This window comes from Oncorhynchus tshawytscha, linkage group LG12 (assembly GCF_018296145.1).
Source record: "Oncorhynchus tshawytscha isolate Ot180627B linkage group LG12, Otsh_v2.0, whole genome shotgun sequence".
Taxonomy (NCBI): Eukaryota; Metazoa; Chordata; class Actinopteri; order Salmoniformes; family Salmonidae; genus Oncorhynchus; species Oncorhynchus tshawytscha.
Genome location: NC_056440.1, coordinates 44,930,320 through 44,950,970, shown reverse-complemented (window position 1 = coordinate 44,950,970; position 20,651 = coordinate 44,930,320). Strand labels below are relative to the sequence as shown.

The 20,651-nt window shown below is 41.6% G+C and overlaps 1 protein-coding gene and 1 long non-coding RNA gene across 4 annotated transcripts; one reads left to right on the top strand and one right to left on the bottom strand.

Moving 5' to 3' along the window:
• Positions 1-1,966: 1,966 nt before the first annotated feature.
• Positions 1,967-11,440, bottom strand: LOC112263392. Its single transcript, XR_002955489.2, has 4 exons — positions 11,200-11,440; positions 10,489-10,563; positions 3,938-3,970; positions 1,967-3,586 (listed from the first exon to the last, which is right to left on the bottom strand). It is a non-coding gene; the product is annotated as an uncharacterized LOC112263392 (long non-coding RNA).
• On the top strand, positions 8,241-19,187 carry nr2f1a (nuclear receptor subfamily 2, group F, member 1a). Of its 3 annotated transcripts, none has more exons than XM_042330692.1 (3): positions 8,241-8,368; positions 14,113-14,640; positions 17,976-19,187. In XM_042330692.1, the coding sequence occupies exons 2-3, from the start codon at positions 14,130-14,132 to the stop codon at positions 18,248-18,250; spliced, it is 786 nt and encodes a 261-aa protein (XP_042186626.1). In that variant the 5' UTR covers positions 8,241-8,368; positions 14,113-14,129; the 3' UTR covers positions 18,251-19,187. The 3 variants fall into 3 exon arrangements, with proteins under 3 accessions (XP_042186626.1, XP_024295324.1, XP_024295323.1); XM_024439556.2 differs by lacking the exon at positions 8,241-8,368 and adding an exon at positions 11,671-12,810 and having other exon boundaries at positions 14,116-14,640; XM_024439555.2 differs by lacking the exon at positions 8,241-8,368 and adding an exon at positions 11,687-12,810.
• The last annotated feature ends 1,464 nt before the right edge of the window (positions 19,188-20,651 follow it).

Below are 20,651 nucleotides of genomic sequence, written 5' to 3'. Positions count from 1 at the left end.
CGGCGTATCCCTATAACACACTAAGCAGCATGTTGCCGTGAAGTGGTGTAGTAAGGGCCTGCCATAGATCATGTCGTTAGCAGTTAGCTGGTGCTGCAGGTGTGTATAGACTAAGGGAAGGCTGTAAAGGCCTCCATTACAGTGAAAATAGCCCACTCCCACAGCCCCTCCAGACAGCCAGTCATTACCCATCTATTGGGAGGCCTGAGAGAGAGCAGTAAGTATGGGAGACGTACGGCTTTGTTAGAATGCGCCTGGATGTTCTCCGCGGGGTTAATACTACCGGGGTCCAGCGTCCAGCGCATCGAGCGTCTCTCCCCCAATGTGCTCGTGAGTAGAGTCAGGGGTTATTTGATGCTATTTTTACAAGAAACTGGTTAATTTGTCTTAAGTCATTACCGTCTATTACGGCTGGAAGTCTTGGGAAAAGGTGGGAAGCGGCAGGCGCTGGCATTCTGCCTAAAGAGAAATCAATGAAACAAATTAATCCTTTGCAGGCTGCGGTGACACAGTCATCCATCATTCATGGGCGCTTTTACCCAACGAATCAGGGAGCAGGGCAGGGGGAGAGAGAGAGGCCCAGGGGACGGGACAGACAACCACGCAATGCCCAACACTGGGGCAACAGCGAGGAATCATCTTGCTCCAAGCTGAGCCTCCTAACACAACAGCCGACTGTCTGTCTACAGAGTGCAAAGCAGGGATAAATACAATTGGAAGAGCAACACCATGAACAGCCATGATTACACACAGTGTCACTCTCGCTCTCACACACCAGTATTTCCTCCCTCCCTCAGCTTGTTCTGGGCCTCCAGGTTGATGGGAAGACTGACAGGTGATCTTTATCATTTATTTACACTGGACATATAGCCCGCGTATTGGTAATTAATTCCTCAGACAGAGAGGGCAGAGGAGGGAGAGAGAGGGATCAGAAAGAGAGGGCTAGAGGGAGAACGCGATCCCCACTGTGGGGGTGGGCATTGAAAACAGAGATTCCCCTCCAACCATCACATTGAGCACAACCTCACTATGTGGCGTTGCCTTGTTCCAATTCCATCGCATTCTGTTGGCATTGTTCGAATGATGACGCGTTCTGTTGGCATTGCAGACTCCCGCGGCTCGGGCCCCCAGTCTGACGAAAAGGGCCACGTGTCGCCACCCACAGCCTCACTGGGACCACAACCCCCCCCCTACCGTTCGCAAGTGAAAATGAGAACCACACTACCATACAAAGGTTAGATCCCCATGCACGTATCACCGCTAGGTCTGCGCCATCTTGGTACGCCTCAATTCAGCCACTTTAGAGATCTCAGATCTATGCACATGATCGCATCACATGACCCACACCAGGAATCGTCATTACCCTCATTGATACATGCAGTTCTATTCTATAGCAGCTTGCAATACCAGACAACAAAATCAATGCAAATACCCCCCCAAATGAAACATTAAAACACAAGTGAAATGGATTGATTCTTTTATTTGGACAATTCTTTTGCTTTCTCTGACTGTAATGCTACAGTTACACGTGATTAAAACTCAGGGTATCCCAGCACATCATTGCATCAGCCTCCTGCGTTCCCGTATGGTCCGCCTGAGACATGCAATGGCGGCGCCGACGTTAACCTGTGGCGACTGCATGTGTTCTTAAAAAATGTCGCGAGTGGGTAGGACTGGGGATGGAGGTGGTAGGATCACTCCCTGGGAAAGCATAAATAAATCATGGGGAACCGCGGAACAAGCGGCATCATTACTTGCCTTGTCATCGTAATGGGGGCTGGCACTTACCTTAACCAGCCTCAAAGAGGAATACCAATAGCCTTTCTTTTTATTTTCACTGACACAGGTGGCAGGATTCTGTGGAGGAGCATTCTGGAAAATCAGAGAGAAACAGGGAAGGGAGGGAGGGAGGGAGGGAGGGAGGGAGGGAGGGAGGGAGGGAGGGAGGGAGGGAGGGAGGGAGGGAGGGAGGGAGGGAGGGAGGGAGGGAGGGAGGGAGGGATAAAGAAATGGGGGGATATTGCAGGGGGAGGAGGATAGGATGCTACAACCTACACATCCTGTTTAAACACAGCGCTATATTTTCTCTCAACCTCCACATCACTGATCAAGAAAGGTTTACGATACTAACATCCAAGGGGTTCACTTCTCTTTTTCTACTAACACCAGTCTCTTTTTCCTTTATTCATCTGCAAATACGCCAGAGCTTTGTAGAACATTGCATTCAAATAGCTCTGTAAAGGCTTGCCTTCCTCGGAAGTTCATGTTCAGGGAGATTCCCACAACCTCTTCCAATACATACAACAGGTTTATGTTTGATTGATAAGTGCATTCTTACAACCTTTGAAGAGATAGATGTTTCGAGGAGAAGTGTAGGAAGGGATAAGGAGAGGAAGGAGAGGAGGAGTTGCTGAAGAGGAACATGTTGTGGAATGTCTGCTGTTCAGGCCCAGAACCCATTTGTCACGGCTTGAATTCAGCTCGGACGCCTCATGTCAGCGGGGTCATCTGAGGTAAACTTGCCATGTGGTCTCTCACACACACACAGAATCCACATACATAAATTAAACGACTAGTAAAGGAAAGGCACTTGATCACGTACGTCCAAAACCTTTTTGCCCAGCGTAGCATAATACAGCTAGCTTCACCTTCGCTTCTGAATATGACAATAAGAACGTTGACAATCAAACACGAATGGCATCACAAATACACTTGGACTTGAGAATGTCATTATACATTATATACATATTCATAAAGCATTGATTCTGTTTCCGTTGGCCCTCAGAGCTGTGTGGGCTGCTGGATAGGAGGGATTAAGGTTAGCTGAGTGAGGTGGAGAGGAGAGCAGTGTGGCGTTAAGGTTAGTACACCCTGTAAATATGTCCTCTGGTTCCAGGGCCAGGGCAGTGAGGACACAAGCACAGGCATGTTGATCATCTCTGACACATGCATGTTGATCATCTCTGACAGTAGATAACTTCAGCTACGGACACTGGCGAAGCTCATATATAGTCGTAAGGCCAAGACAGACCAACAGGAACGTCGGCCGTGCACCGCAGGTGCGCAGCGGTTGGACGTCACACCACCGCTGACAACAGTACACTGGCCGTGATTTTCAGATCATTTCCCAGCGATTCTACACGTTGAGTCGCCACCATTCTGTCGTCGCCCAGTAGGCGGTCCTCTGTGCACAGCTGACATTCGTGTTGGTCTGTCTTGCCTTTAACCTACTGACACAGGCATAATAGCAACCCTTTACCTTGTAGACAAATGCATAGGGAGTATCTACCTAAGCTGGGAGTTTTGATAATCAGTATTTTCTTTGGCGTCATTATTAATACTTCTGAAGACTACATTATTCGGATGTCAACGGTCAAATAAATCCAGGTCGTGGCCGTTGTGTGAGCCGCACCTTGTGCTACGGGGCTGACGTCACGATGTCACGGCTGCTGCTGCGACTGAGCTTATATAAACAGAGACATTTGTTTTACACATGACATCACAACCCTCTGTCGATTCTGACTGCGTGACAAGGTGATGCTCTTTATTCCAAAGGATGGGGACTTGCCATGACGTTCCTTTCAGTCTGAGAGAGAAGGAAAAAAACAACACAGAGACATTGATGAGAGGGGAGAGAGCTGCTTTTAAGACACACTTCCAATGCAAGGCAAGCCAGATAAAATGACACAGTGGGTGGCTATCATTGGCCCTGTGTGCGTCACGCTGCCTTCTGATTGGCTACTTGACTTTGGCCATGCCCTGTACACAGTATCAAGATGATATTACGGATCTGATTCCAGGGAGAATTCAGGTTATACCAATACAATAAAGGTGTATTGTTGGTCAATTATTCCATCCTTGAATCGATAAGTGGTAGACTAGTGAGATGTCTCAGCGAATTGGTGAAAGGGGCCAGTGTAGCAGCAGTGGAACTTACATGGCACGATCAGTTTGCACAGTCGCTCACTCCCTGTTAGGAGGAAACACAATTAGTTCATTGTTGATGACGAGAACACACACACACACACACAAACAAATAAACTTGCCGTATGGATATTGCCATAAAGTAATAACGTATGGTTTGGTTTAAAGTTACGTTTGGTTTTGAATGTAGATGTTTTCTTCAATGTGACCCCCCTGGCTTTCCACCAACAAAAGTATAAATAATTTCTCGGAAGAGTTTCATGGGGAGAGGGAACAACCGACTGATAAGGTCACAATCTGTCAGCTCGAGAATTAAAAATTAGCAGCCTTGTTGCTTTTCAGTGGGTGTCTACTGTATGAGGGCTGGGGTTGATATTTTAAGTTACTTGTAATAAGTATCTGATGCATCCTGAAGCAAAAATGATTTAACCCTTTTACCCAAACTGAAAGGTAAGGAGATATTCTCTGTTTAGTTCAACAGACGAGGTACCACAGAGGTGTGTTCGTCATCATTCGGCAGGGACACCTGACATTGGTTTTACTTCAGGGCAAAGGTCCTGAAGTAGCCATATCCAAAATCCAGCGTAGCTTTGATGGTCAATTTAAATAGTGGGCAATAGCTGTGGGATCATTTCATTTCACACACAAACTATGCACACGCGCACACACACTCACTCACTAACGCGTCAACTCAATCGCACATAGATACACACACTCCATTTCCAAATGAATGTGAAAATGTCTAAAAAGAAAAGGGCATCTGTGGTCTTTGGGATTTGCCCATGTGTTCTTCTACCAACCAGGTGCACTGAAAAGTTCAAAGCACCTTACGAAGGCTATCGTGGCCAAAACATTCTCTATTTTGTTGCCTGAAAGCAATTACAGCACTTGGAAAGGGAATAGTGCCGACTCTCTTTCTTCGTTTTGATGATTCATCACTGGCCCAGCACTGGTTGCCACACTTATGGATGTTCATATCTGGCTAACACCTCTGATCATTTCACAAACGTTGCAGGCATTATATTTCTCTAATGATAACACCACACACCCCACCCCATATAAGATGCGAGTATACCGAAGCACTGTGTGTGTGTGTGTGTGTGTGTGTGTGTGTGTGTGTGTGTGTGTGTGTGTGTGTGTGTGTGTGTGTGTGTGTGTGTGTGTGTGTGTGTGTGTGTGTGTGTGTGTGTGTGTGTGTGTTTAAATACTGTCATGACATTATTATTATGATTCGGATTATTATTATTATTATTACACTTATCTGCATTCTTGATTCGTTCTAGCTGTGTAATTACAAGGGGATACAATAATGTCATTTTCCATACAGTTTGTGGATGCACTTATATTTAACACATCTCATTTTCCTACTATTAATCAAATTAATTTGTTCAGGGATCATGCTTAAACCACAGCTTATGGCTCACATAACTGTCCACTATTCCCTGGTTTGTAAAACGAATGGCTACATGTAAATTAGTCTATGCAAGTATTTTATCATCAGAAGCAAGTCTTGTAAAAAAAAATATATGAGAAATGATCAAAAACGAGGTTGAGCGTGATTTATTTTTTGTCTTGATGTAACATGTTATTCCCTGTCTAAACGTGCTCAGTCATGCCCTATTACAGCACGGTGGCGGTTCAGCCAGACACAATTCTAATTAAGCGCCCACTGGGTGTGTTGGTTTAAGAAAAACATTATGGATACTTGAAGTGATGCCACTCATTTCACTACAAAATTATGCACAATGACGGGCAAGTTTACATTGAAAATGTATCTCATGATTAAGTTCACCTCCCAGCTTCAGGATGGACACATGAGACAAGCCACTTCTCCGGGCTCTGTGTCTTCCTTTCTCTCTTTACTCTAGTTTTAGTTTAATACTCCTTAAATGGTTATGTACGGGGTCGCAAATTTGCACGGGAGATAATCTTGTTCTGCCTTTTTTTGTCCTTGGTCTATCTACAGTGTGTTTTCGGATAATGTGGCGATAGGATGAAAAGTAATCCGCGTGCAGAAATCTAAAAGCTCCTCTATCCTTGTAGAATTTCTCAAGAATTCCACCTTTGCCCTCCGGTTTCCCCGCAATAAATGCCTTTAAGGGTGAAATGCCTTCATCCACTGCATTTGGAACCTGTGTCCATGTTACCTGTAGATAGATGTCGTTGAGAAAAGGAAAAACTGTTCAAGCACTATGCGGTAAAGGGATGTCCTCACATTATATGGAATGAGGTGATTTAAAAATGTCTCAAGACATTGAAACTATCATAATAGCCTCAGTGCTTGGCCATTGGTTGCATTAACTAGGATAATAGGGTGTCTTCTCCCATTCAATGATACAATTATGATTTAAGTTGTGTTTTGCTAATTGTCTTCTTTGTTTGCCACCAAGATATTAGGCGTACCATATTAATTATGTCAGTGTAGGTGTTTTGATTTGGTCTCCTTGAATTGCGTGCTGCTCACTTCATACCCTACTAAACTAGGCCTACCTTACACGTGGTTTTCATCACTTATAACAATGTAATTTATGTAATTTATGTCACGTTGCCCGTTGTTGCCGGGTTAACAATTCAGAAAAGGGTGTTACTTTGACGTCTCTACTGGTGCTTGCAGTTGGGTTTTTGGTGAACTACAGAATTACAGTGTTTGCACTGTAAAACTATCAGGATTTTAGTGCTAATGGATTTATGATCTCGGTCTCTGAGACCATCCAAAGTAATTAGCACATGTGCTCTAAATAGATGATGGTTTTGTGAGCAATAAAGCCATTACCCATCGAGTAAACTGACAGTCCCTCTAACTAAACTCCAACCACAAGCTAATTGGAAAAGTCATTTCGGCCTTATTGTCTACAATTATAGCCTTGGCTTTCCCAGACCGAAAATCCTAATGTGTGTTGCTTTATTCATCGTGGTGTATTCAGGCCCATGATTAAAACCTTGAAGAAACAATCCCAACTGAACCTGTTAGCTACTGTGACAGTGTGAGGTCGCGTTGGTCTGTCAATCTTGCATGTCATCAAGCAATAGTTGGGAGTTAGGCCTACGATAAGAAATATTAAATATCATTTCTTACACGTTTCATGTATAGGCCTACGTGTAACAGGCATACGCCTAAAAGTAGCCGAATACACACGAAGGCCAGGCGGTAGCCTAATAGGTCACATTTCTAGCGTGACTGAACTGCTTGTTGACTATCTCAGGTGATATACTTCCTCATATTTAGTTCTGAACGAAAGGTGTTCACGTTCATGATATAGCTTTGAGTTTATTCTAAAATACTAGTCCTAATAGTTTACGTTTCAATTTATGAAAAGCATTTCCCTTTATTCCGTTCAACCATCATTTGCGTCAGATAATTTTGTCCAACGGCCTACGATAAACGTGGCGATTTTAAGTAGCGAGACTCTCAAATATTTTCCCTATTTCTCACGAATAGCTTTTCCATTAAGAGCGATTAGATTATGTCTATTGAAAGTTGCTGATCCATAGAGAAAATGGCAGCGGATAAAAGGCGATTTTCAAGTGACCTTCTCGTCCCTTTCACACCAATCTGAGCCCCGAATAGTTAGGGATCAGATTGGACAAAAGCCCCCTCCTCTTCTCTTTCAACTCGTAACGACTCAAAGTAGAGGGGCACGCAACAAAACCTCCAACTCACACATTAAAGTATAACGCACAGCTTGGGTCGACAGAGAAGCAGCAGCACTGGGCATCTTCATTTTTTCTCTATGTAGCCAAATTCACAACGCAAAATGTATTTTTCCAAATAATCTGTACATTTTGTTTAAAGTTGAGAGACATCTATAACAAAACTAGGATATTAGGCTACATAGAACACATCAAAACAAATCAAAATAGTACAATTATAAACGTGTTTCATTATGCCGGTCTAGCCTGTATACTTCCAGTGATAAGCTATGTGGAAAAGTTTTAAAAGGCGTAGAAGGAATTCTTCAGCCATCTGTATTCAGATGTTTCTGTTATCTGTTTAAACATTGCTATGTTAATTTAAGTGTAAGTTATTTTATCAAATTAAATTATCATAAATCACTCAAGTATAGAGTTTTAGTGAAATGTAGTTGCACATGTAACGTAGGTTATTACGCATATTAATTGGTGTGCAATAATTGACAGCTCCCCTCATTTGAAGCCTTATTTAAAACATTGATGCAGGCCCCATGCACTTGGCACGTCTCTAATACCATTTTCTCATCGTTTTTTAGACTCATATTTTTCTTGGTTGACATATAGGCTATATATCTTTGGAACAAAACACCGCAGCCTATTCTTCATGAAAATTGGTTCAGTTTAGAGGCAGATTCTTAGGCGGGCGCGGGATGGGAACAGCGGAGATCGGATGTGTGTTGCCCTCTCTCGTCGTGAAGAAACATAATACTTGTTTTTACAGGAGGAATTTCGACTGAGGCCTCTGAAGCATCAGGTAAAGAAAGCAATGAATGCTCTCTGTCAGCTTGAACGGTGTGGTGACTCATTACTATATATTCACTGCACTGAAGCGTCTGCATAACCTAAACTAATCCATGAGGATTATATTATTAGCTATATTCCTGCAACGTTGTTAGGTGTTTTAAATGATCTGAAATGCCTATATATTTGCCTCCGTGTTCCCGGAGTAGGAGGCTTGGCTATCATGGCCTTTTATTGCTTTCACAACTGTTCCACAAGAGTTCATAAAGCTCGATTGACTGCTTGCAGAAGCGAAAAACATGTTTGTCGGTCTGCAGAATTAGATTTGTTTGTTATAAAAACGGAGAGAGAGAGACCCCATCACTTGGAAATGAGCCTAATGTAGCCTATATTTAAAACAAATACAGTATATGAAGTCCACGTAGGCCTATTTATATGGACCTCACCGCAGATGCTCAGAAAATATATGTGTGTCCGGATGCATATGCTACGTGTGCAAATATATTGCACTGCGAAAAGCATTTGGTATTTTTGGTAATAACATATAACATACCTCAATGTGTAACATAGAAATGAATGGTAGGCCTATAAATTCCTGTTATGGGGAACCTAAAAATTGCATTTATAGCATCAACTTATCATCTGAGACACGAGGGATTCGAAGTTGATTATAGTCTCACCAAACATGTATTTCATAGCCGATGCTTGTATCAATATCGCTCGATGTAATTTGTATTTATAGCTCAATTATCTACTAAACAATAGGGCATTTGAGGTAAATCATTTCATTTACGTTCCCTTAATCCTAAAACTTGCCTTTAAATTGACATACTTTCTTCTAATTTATCTAACATTGTGTGGTTGAAATTGTAACTGCAAACTTTGCAATGAAATAATGATAATTTGATGATCGTGAACCTCCTATATTTTCACATGACTAAGCAAAACAGACGGAAAGTCTTCCAGGTACTATTCTCATGCCTAGCTAGTAGCCTACAACCCTGACCAGCTCGCTCGAACAACTGTCCTATAATCCGTTGACACTATCTCTGAGACAAACAGGCTGTTATCGATCATTTCATTATGTGATCAAACAACAAATAGCCATGCACAGGTGAGATGCTCACGACTTGGAAAGGGTCCCCTGAATTGTGATAACAGCATCAACGATGCCAGTACATACTGGCGAAGACAGCTTAAAACGGAGAAACGGGTCCCCAAAAACCGGTTAGAATGTAAAGGAAAAGATTCAAAGTACTGCAGCTCAAAAGTTCCGCCCTGGAATGTAACAGTGGTTGTTTAGACAAATAGGCTAGATGCATGGGTCTGCTTGGTCGTGTGGCGAGGCAAGAATGTATTCTTAGCATTTAAAGCTACTTGTGAATAGGTGAAACAGAAATTAATTGTGTACTTGCCTGGCAGGTGTTAGCCAAATTCAGTTACCGATGTTTTCCGTCCACCATAGCCTAATATTCGTCGCTGGGTGCTTCTTCTTTTAATGTCCTGCTGTCCACTTTCTCGTTTTTCTCACTGTTTTCGTGCTATAGCCTTATTTCCCTCTACTCTTATTCGCTGTCCCCCCCCCTTCCACTCTCTCTCTCTCCGTCCAACTCCCTTCCCAATCTGTATAGTAAAATCTTAATGATACACTTACAGAATATTCTTTGTCCGATTTAATCTTATTCGTTTCACCTTTTCAAAGAGCTGGAGACAAGACCGGGAGTCTCAGTGCAGTGTCTGAGACGGGGGACGGGAAGAGCTCTGCTGTTGAATAGGCTACTTAAAAACACCCATTTCTCCTATGCGTTTGCAAGGGGGGTACTTGCATAATAGCGCTCCATTATATCTCTTAATAGCTGACCATAGTCGGAAAGACAATAACAAATGTGTTCATAAACTATTAACTTCATTTGAAAATACTGAAAATACCCTTTTCTCTATTTAGTGTATGCTATTATGGGATGCATGTCGACGCACCAGGCTTGTAGCCCCACTGAACACAGTTTTGATGACTTTGGTGACTATGTAGCCTACAGGTTTTTGTATCTGTTGTCATATTCACACTACTCGAGTTTGTACGTTTCATGTCAATGTTATCTGAGCTAAGTTCCACTCCTTTCAAGTGATTTTTACCTTGAAGGACTTTGCTCAATCTAAAAAAAGAAGCAGCAGCTGTTGTGTTTGGAATCTTTTTCAGGAACACAGCACCTGTAAAAGAAAAAATGAATTTAAAAAAAGAAAGCAATTTTCAGGAGTTTACTTGTTTTTTAAAACAATTTTACAAGGTTGATAACAATAGATGTGCGTTATGCATTACTATGTGGTTGTAATTGTATACTGTACGCTAGATGGCAGACCGATCCAGACATTTTTTAGTTGGAAGCGCATGCAGGCTTCAGTATCAACACACAAAAAGCCGGAATCCCCGTGCAATTTTCAAACAGCTTCACATTATTTTGAGTTATTGTCATTATTAAGACATAATATGACACCCATTTAGTGATTGTGCAGGCCTTAAAACCACAACTGTTACAGAGTATTTCTTCTTCGTCGATGTGATTGTGAGATTCGTTGGCGCCATCGCACCCTTTCTGTCTATTCTAACACGACTTGTCTAGGCTACTATGCATCATTTCTTACATTGTCATTTTCCCTAATTTGACCCTGCAATTTTGGACCCCAATCATTTTATTTTTTACAATGGAAATGTAACGTTGACGCGTGTACCACCGTATTACGCATCACCAAATGCTGTAGGCTGCATGTAGCCTATAATAAAATACATCATACATAAATAATTATATCTCACGCATTTATAATTAAGATAGCAGTCTCAAAACAAACCATTTCAAACTTTGGGGAATTCTATGCGAGTCCTTCTATGCGAGTCCCTTTCGCCGCGCACGTTTGTTTATTTCACGTGCGCAAAGCTTTGTCCCCTCTTTCACCCATCTTTTCGGCTATTCTATCCAGGGTTTCTTCCTGTTTTTGTGACAATAGACGGCCCGTAGGCTAATCAGGTTTCAAAGTAAATAGCAGCGCGAGGCGAGCTCAATGTAAATTGTGCTTGTCAGAGCCCCCAGTCGTAGGTAGCGAGGAACGAGGACTCTAACCAATGGAGAGAAAGAGGCTTGGCTAACCTTAGCCTCCCATTTTCCCTCTCCCCCCTCAATGCAGGGCTCTGGCCAGTCAGTCGCCTTTGATTATCAGTTGCCAGCAGCCTCTCTCTTGGCTCCTTGACACGAGCACCATATAAGGCGCAGCGATCTCCATAGAAACGTGTCAGTTTCAATAGTAGTGTCAAAGTTCACTATATACAGACATTCGCGAAGATCCCGGTTTCGGAAACATTGCTCTGCTGGTCTTCCCGTTTAAACGCATTCATTTTTGGGTCTCTCCGTCTTGCATATTCTATTAGTTGTTTTTTTTCCCTTCCTTATTTTTATCTATTCGTGTTCGCTCCATTCCTGCTGGAGAGGTGAAACTACATGGGCACTACGGCGACGCGGTCTTTTTGCTGGACGAGATGAGGTTTATTTAAGAATATAGATGTAAAATCCTGCTCTTCAGTTTTTTCCTCCCCTCCAACAGCGAAGACGGGAGTAAGGAGCAAGGAAGAAAAGAGAAGGGAATTTATTTCTCGCAGCACTTTGGATCGCGTGTCTTTGAAAGATTTTATGTTCATTTCTACGTCCATGTGAATCGCTCCTGCCTCCTTTCTGGCTATTTTATACCAAACTGCATTTTTGTTACGTCTGGCTCGCTTTTTCTTCAAGATTGGGTACCTGAATGGCTAACTGCAATTTACCTTGGAACTGGCCTCCCGATACTTGCATATCCTGATCGGGTGCTTATTCTATCGTGTCCTTTATTTTGAATGTATTGATCGTGTTCTGCTCCCTTCTTTCTCGTAGGAGATTGTTTGCTCCGATTTGACTTTGCACTGTCGTGTTTGAGATCTTTTTTCTCCCCTCGCTTTATAAATCCCAGCGATCAGTTCGCTTTATCGCACTTTTCGGGCCCGAGATATGGCAATGGTAGTTAGCGTCTGGCGAGATCCGCAGGAAGACGTGGTCGGAGGACCTCCAAGCGGCCCAAATCCAGCAACTCAGCCGGCGAGGGAGCAACAGCAGACGGCGTCGGCAGCCCCGCACACTCCGCAGACCCCTAGTCAGCCAGGACCCCCGTCAACACCTGGGACTGCTGGGGAGAAGGGGAGTCAGAATTCTGGTCCACAGCATATAGAATGTGTTGTTTGCGGAGACAAATCGAGCGGCAAGCACTATGGTCAGTTCACCTGCGAGGGATGCAAAAGTTTCTTCAAGAGGAGTGTCCGAAGGAACTTAACGTATACATGTCGTGCCAATAGGAACTGTCCCATTGACCAACACCACCGAAATCAGTGCCAATACTGTCGGCTGAAGAAATGTTTGAAAGTGGGAATGCGGCGGGAAGGTGAATATCTTTTTTTAATGCCACATATGATTACGCATACTGAGTTCCATAGACGAGTAGAGCTGCCATGTTGCATAAAGATCATATACATGAGACATCCGTTGCACATCCATGTTTTTTCCAGGAATGTGCATGTACGCGTTTAGCCTATAGAGGGTAAAATGTAATGAAAGCAGCTACAAAAGATAGGTCGTATAACAAAAGCAGCTATTTACTTGACGGACGTTTTTGTGAACGTCAAAACTAAACATAACTATTTGCTATTTGCATTTAGTGTTTTATAGGTGTTTAATAGTGTGTGTGTGTGTGTGTGTGTGTGTGTGTGTGTGTGTGTGTGTGTGTGTGTGTGTGTGTGTGTGTGTGTGTGTGTGTGTGTGTGTGTGTGTGTGTGTGTGTGTGTGTGTGTGAAAGAGAACATGAAGTGCACTTCCTTACATGTGTAGTGATACACAAGTGTTTGGTTTGTCTGTGCATTAAAACGAACAGACAACATAACCACATCGCCCTCCTGTTCCATATGCTTAGGCAGCTTGAGTAATACTGGAGAAGTTGTGCGGAGCACATTGTTTTGCCTCATAATGTATGAGAGGCCGTAACTTTCCCTCTCTTTGGAGCACAAATGATAGCAATACTCGTATTTTAAATAAACCCCCAAAATTACCATACATGTTATTTAATATATCCTCAATAAATACATGTAAAATATATATATAGACCAATTATACTTTTTCAAGCACATTTTTAAACGATTCTTCCTTGACCAAACTATTGCTATGCTAAGAAGGGGTTGACTCTTATTTGGTGTTGATATATTTAGGCTATGCCATTCTTCTTTAGAGCAGTATAACACAGGTGTAATGGAGAAAAATAGCTTTACGTTGATAAATACAGTAGTAAACTGACACATGGGCTGCATTGAATAATTAGATGCAGCATATACCTAAATTACACTATAGGCCTGTATTACTGCAATTTAGCAAATGGCAACACCCGTTATGTTCAATATTTAATATTTGTGTGTGTGTGTGTTTTAATTTAGATGCATGCATCGTCAATACAAATGTAAACAGTGCAACATTGAGCATGGTGATATTGAAAATGGTATCATTTATTTAAACAACACACAATCTTACACACTATATAATTTACAGTTTGAGATAGATTGGGATGGGAAACGTTACCCCCTTATTTTGAGAGCAGAAAACACTAGCTTGCCTTATGCTTCTCGGCATAGGTTGCACATACAACAATGTTCATCAGTTCTGGATGCACATTTCCTCTCCTTCTCTTTCTTTTTGTCAGCGGTTCAGCGAGGACGAATGCCTCCAACCCAACCGAACCCAGGTCAGTACGCGCTGACGAACGGGGACCCTCTGAACGGCCATTGCTATCTCTCCGGATACATCTCCTTATTGCTTCGGGCCGAACCATACCCGACGTCCCGATATGGAAGCCAGTGCATGCAGCCCAACAATATCATGGGTATCGAGAACATCTGCGAGCTGGCCGCTCGCTTGCTCTTCAGCGCTGTGGAATGGGCTAGGAACATCCCTTTCTTTCCCGATCTGCAGATCACCGACCAGGTGTCCCTTCTCAGGCTGACGTGGAGCGAGCTGTTTGTGCTAAACGCAGCTCAGTGCTCCATGCCTTTGCATGTGGCCCCTCTGCTTGCCGCGGCAGGCCTCCACGCTTCTCCAATGTCTGCGGACCGAGTCGTGGCTTTCATGGATCACATTCGAATCTTCCAGGAGCAGGTTGAGAAGCTCAAGGCCCTCCACGTTGATTCGGCAGAGTACAGCTGCATCAAGGCAATAGTACTCTTCACATCAGGTGAGTGTTTACCATGCCACTATGTTAAGGCCTTGTCTTATAGGCGGGCAGTGAGGGGGAAGACTGGGTGAAAATCAGACTAGAGGCCATGGCTGTCTAGTGCAGGCTACTCCATTATGTTTTGTATAATAACATGCTGCATATATTCACATTTATACATTTTGTGTGTTAGCCAAAGCGAAAGAGAAGTAAACAAACCGACCCACAGACAGCGTCTAATGTAATATTTTCAAAAACGTAATTTAAATGTGTATTTTACCTCGTATTAAAAGATTGAAACCCAATATAATATTTAATAACTGTTGAAAAAATATGAAGCATTATATTTTTTATAAATCCGGATAACTATAGATATTTGTTTTGGTCTATGTCCCAGGCGTATTGTTTTATTACATTATATCCGCAAAGAAAAGCACAATTTGAGTATGACACTTCATGTAGGCTTTTAATGTTGTGACGCATGTTTTTTCATGTTTTGTGCGTACAAACACGTGTTATTTTAAAACAGGAAATGATCCCTAGCTGCCTGATCAAAGAAAATGATGAAATAGCCTAAAATGTCATTGTATTACATTGCTCGAGATTAATATGGGAATGTGGGCTATTTTGTTTACTGATATTTCCTCTCACAATTATTGTCTTAAACAATTAGAATCCCACATTTTGAAAAGTAGTCTACACAGGGCAGCTCATTACTAGCTATCTGACTGAGGCAAGTTTACCATTGGTGTCGCGCGTAATAATAGGCCTATAGATATTTAAAGTTTGACTGTGGACACTTGCTCTCATTACCATTTGCAAGTACCGCGTAAGGATAGTGGGGAGTAGGCCTAGTGGATAAAAAAAGCCCAACTCGACCGTGGCTCAAAATAGCTATCATGTGGCTATTTAAAAGTGATCAAATTCTTATTAAATTGCCTTATTTCAATCAATACATTTCACATTTACGCACAATTTCGCTAATGATTGTGTTTTGTAATTTAAGGAAATTTATATTATTTTTAATAAACACATTTTCACTCTCGAGATCCTCAAAAAAATACTATGCTTAGTGACATCACCTATAGCCTACTTTAGCCTAAAGTAACCTAGTATTAGCATCTTACTTAATACTTTTTTTTAGATTAGGTCTATATTAAACATATCCACACTACTTTAAATACTCAAATACATTCATTGCATATTATATTAGGCATATATTATATTACATGATATGTAGGTAACATATGATGTTATGTATTTTGTAATTATTTTGAAAAAATGATGTGGATAAACAGACTGAGGTTGAGTGTTCAGTGAACTTGTTTTGATTGGTGGCCAAAGGGGGATTCAAAGGAAGTGTTTTATTCAATGTAATTAAACCTACCCCAGTCCTCTAGTTTGCCCTCCTCAGTGACATGGGAACCTTTACCACTGCTGTATCTGTTCACGAGGACTTTTCCTGGATTTTGGGATAGTTTATGGCATTTCTGTCCTTAGCATCGAAACTTTGAGTTCTCTTTTGAGCCATCATTGCAAAATAACATTTAAAGACAAACATATATTTACGTGCATATTAAATTATCAATCAAGCCAATCTGGTCTACCTATAGACTACCTTTACTATTGCAAACTTATATATATATTTTTAAATATTTTATATGAGGCATCAACCTAACATTATGACATTGAGGGCCTAGTGCCAAGTTGTTGTTACATTATGAGATAAAATCTAACATAAAATAGCCTACAACTGAATAGTTAGTTGTTTAAGATGACTAGCTAGCTTTAACTTTTGATTTTTGTCCATTTTAGCAAGAGACAACATGTAGGACCAATGATATATGTAGCAAACTATTGTAGTCCAGGTTTACAGTGTTGTACATTGTAATTGAGTTACTTTTAGCTATTTTCAAACAGGAAACTCATAGGCGGTAGCCTAGTTTAGGTGATTGTCTTCTTATCGTTCCTATTATGTCCAGTTTATCTATTGCGTCTTCATAATTAATTACATGTTTCTATCTGTGTTCAGATACTTAAATGTGAATCTAGAAAATATGTATTTTATGTTTTTTTCAGTGTTAGTTCTATGTTTGGTGTACTATAGAGTGCCCTTTCGCGAGCTTTCTTTTTCTGTTGACTCATGCGTTCACTGCTGGGCAGTCGCCGAAATGTTTTGAACTTAGTCACTGCGTTGCGTTTCGCAAGTTTATATTTGCAAAAGGTTTTGAAATGTAATTAATTTCTCCCCGATTAATTGTTTTATTTATTGAATAGTGACACTCAAAAAATAATCCAAACCGATTTGCATAGGCTACATGGGGTTGTGCCGCCTATAAGTTCATAGTACATAGTAAATCAACCCGAGATCTCCGAGTTGCCCCCACGCAGTCAGTGAGTTCATAAGGTTATTGTGTCTGGCCGTAGTGAGTTATAGCCCTGAGAAATCAAGATTAGGCTTAAAAGCCTCTCGGATAGCATTGTCCGATGTTTAATGTATTAGAGCTGGCGAATTGAGGCTATCTCTCCTGTGCACTTGCAACAAAGCATAACGGTCCATATGCCAGTATGCTTGGCCTTTCACAACCGTTTACTGCAGATTTTTAACCATAGCAGTGAGCCTATGCTATGGCGACAAACAGTTTAGTTTGTACTATTCGCAAACATATCTTAAGACATGAACATTGAGTGTATTTCTCTATTTAGGCCTATGCAGACTGCAAATCCACAACCCCCGACTGTGTACAAAACACATTTCGCATGTGTTGTTGTGCTGGCTCCTTTTCGTATTTTTACGTGTTTTTTGCGTGACTATTGACTTCACCCCGCTAATAAATTTGATTGCTTCCAGCGGCCTTTCCTAGGCTACATTGAAAAGCAGGCCAAGCATGGTCTATCAAGTAAAGAGCGGAAAAAAATGTCTTAACAGCTTATTGAGAGTAGACTAATTAGGTCATATACAGCCATTGCAATTTCAACGTAATCAATGTATTTTATACATTTGTATAGACTTGAGTCCCCTGAGTCAGAAAGCATGAGTGGGCCTATACCTTTCCCTCTGCTTCCTACATTGGAAATGTTATAGGTTTATGCTACACACCATTTTCCATCCCAGTAAGCGGCATATTCTTTGTTTTGATTGGTTTATGAACGTGTAGAGGTATCTGCCGCTGTGTGGTGCGTTCCCCACTTGAACATATCGCCCTTGTTTATTCTATATGACAGTCCCTCTTACTCAATGTGATGTAGCATGTTTGGGCAGTGTGTTTGTTTATTTCACTTTGTCAATAACACGTAACGCTGATGTTGAATGATAACCAGAGTGCTTTTGTGTTTCTCTTTTTTTGCCTGCACAGACGCCTGCGGCCTGTCAGATGCGGCTCACATCGAAAGCCTGCAGGAGAAGTCTCAGTGCGCCCTGGAGGAATACGTGAGGAGCCAGTACCCTAACCAGCCCAGCCGCTTTGGCAAGCTCTTGCTGCGGCTGCCCTCTCTCCGCACCGTCTCCTCATCGGTAATTGAGCAGCTGTTCTTCGTCCGCTTGGTAGGTAAAACTCCTATTGAAACCCTCATCAGGGATATGCTATTATCCGGGAGCAGCTTCAACTGGCCTTACATGTCCATCCAATGATCCGAATGAGAGTGACAAAAAGAGAGAAAAAGGACCAAAATTCAGCATCCCGTACAAGAAGACTATATATAGGACCTTTTTGAACACATTGGAAGACATGACATGCTTTTTTTTGTCTTCTGGGACTAAGATCTGAGATGGAATACGTTATGTACAGAAAATATGGAACTGGACTTACACCTGTGTAAATCCACTCTCGTCTTCAAGAACAGTACTCTTCATTTTGTAAAATACTAGTCTTTATTTTCCTTTTTTGTAAAAAAAAACAACAAAAAAAAAACATACAAATAAAATGAAAAACATCATATGCGCAGTAAGAAAAAAAAGAATCAAGATTTAGCGGGAAAATAATGTTTCCAAGCAATTATAAGAAATGTCCTGTGTCTATGTACCTGTCTGTTTTGTATTTTTTCTGGTTCTAAACCAGCTTTTCTGTGATTCTATACTAATAATTTTTGATATAACCTTTTGCTTATTATAATGAGTGCGATATATGTTGTCGAAGCTATGTTCTCCAAGAATTAAAATTGAAGTGAGAATTTAAAACAGAAAAATAAAGAAATTTAGACAAATAAGAAACAAGTCTAATCGCTATGACAATATCACTACTGATGGTTGAACTATGGACCTGCAACTGCAGCATACTGACCTCGTGGACATTTTGAGGAGAGGACATCTGTGGCACCTTTTTCCTGGTCATGAGTGTGTGTGGAGTCGATCATCAGTCAAAGAGGAGAGACATGAAAATCAAAAGCACTTTTAATATATCGTTTCAAATACATTTTGTTTGTTTCGTCTTGAAATTTTCATTGTTTCTTGAATTTTATTGGTTGTTGCCTTCAATTTGCTTACTCCATGATGCAGCTTTTGCAGAAGGGTCGGTTGATGAAGTTGTGTGATGGTGACTGTACTATTAAAAAAGAAATAGGCAACAATGTCTCACTCTCAAGAATGTTCATCTGAAGCTCAAGATGCGCGCTCGCGCTTATTGTGTGGGATAGCATAATGCCAAAACAAATAAGGTGGTCCTCTTTTTTTCTTTACGTCACTCTTCATACACAGGTGTAGGCTACACAATATATTTGCCTTGTATATGCGTTCTCCAGTTTTGTCTTGCACAATTACACAAACATTCAAATGCATTATTGTCATTTTGCTTCAAGTATGGCTTATTCTTCAATGGGGGGGAGCGATGGAAAAAGATGACGTGAACATAGAACATGCGTTATTTAGATTGGTTGGCTGGTGTGTTCATTGCATAGCTCGCTGTATGTTACTGTTTCATGCACTCACTCACGACTGGGTATGAACACAAAGAAGCACATGTTATGTGCCGAATTAGACGGTAGTGACGCTGCTCGCTGTCTGTGAGCGCGTTAATGACTGGTTCATATTTTCTCAGACAGCAATGAAAGCAGGCGCGCCACCGAGGCTTCTCTAAACTGCCTCCTGTGGCTTAATCAAGGTGATTCTCAATTCACTTCTCACTGCAGAAACGAAACATATGCATTCGCCCCTTTAAAAATATACGCTTGGAAGTATTGATTCAATATTGAAACGCATCTTAGCTAGGGATTACGCTAGCTGCAAAACAGATGTAAAATGCGTGATCAATTTGGAAAATGTATTTTACTGCATGCAAGCCAGTCGATAGGAAGGAACATCGAATGCGATGCATTGTGATGGAAAATAGAGAGTGAATGAGACAGCGATAAACAAAGTGCACAGGGGCAGAGACAAATGGGAGAGGAAATGTGCAGAGGCAAAGCAGTGTGTTTGTGGCCTAGGCTTGAATATAGCCGACACTTAGAATATCATGAATAGATCGACGAAGTCCTCAAGGTGTTGGATTCTGATTTTCGACTGCACGGTACTCTGTGGAGTAGCTTCATGTAGAGGCTGCATGTCTCTTGCGTGCCATTGTCTCCTTACCCTTTAAAAAATGTTTTTGAGAGGAGACCTCTAAGCGTACAGGATGAATCCAGTGTAATTTCCATATACTCTACTGCACATAATGTAGCTATTAGACTCAAATAGGGACATATTGGAATATGCCCTTTGATGGGAGGAATAAAACAATGGGCCTTGTAGCCCTAGCCTCGCAGTTGAGCTTGGGATAGTAAGTAGCATGATGAAAGCTGCGTGAGGATGGATCTGAACTAAGACTGCCACAGTAGCCTGTAATGTCTTTGATTTGATTTATATCTCCATGTTGGGGCTGGGGGAGGGGTGTGTGTATCATGACAGTGGTTGATTTGAGTGTGTGTTCCCTGATTCATTCATATACCAGTAACTTATTGTTACTTAACCAGATGCTGTGACATTTCCTAGGCCTAAATGTACCTGTCGTAAATAGTTTTTTTTTATTATTCTTACCCCTTGCAAAATTTTAGTAGGCTAA

Excerpts from the sequence above, each read along its gene's own strand:
- nr2f1a (XM_024439555.2), top strand. The coding sequence starts at position 12,384 with ATGGCAATGGTAGTTAGCGTCTGGCGAGATCCGCAGGAAGACGTGGTC. Across the intron at positions 12,811-14,112 it reads AGTGGGAATGCGGCGGGAAG|CGGTTCAGCGAGGACGAATG; the intron begins GTGAATATCTTT and ends TCTTTTTGTCAG. Across the intron at positions 14,641-17,975 it reads AATAGTACTCTTCACATCAG|ACGCCTGCGGCCTGTCAGAT; the intron begins GTGAGTGTTTAC and ends TTGCCTGCACAG.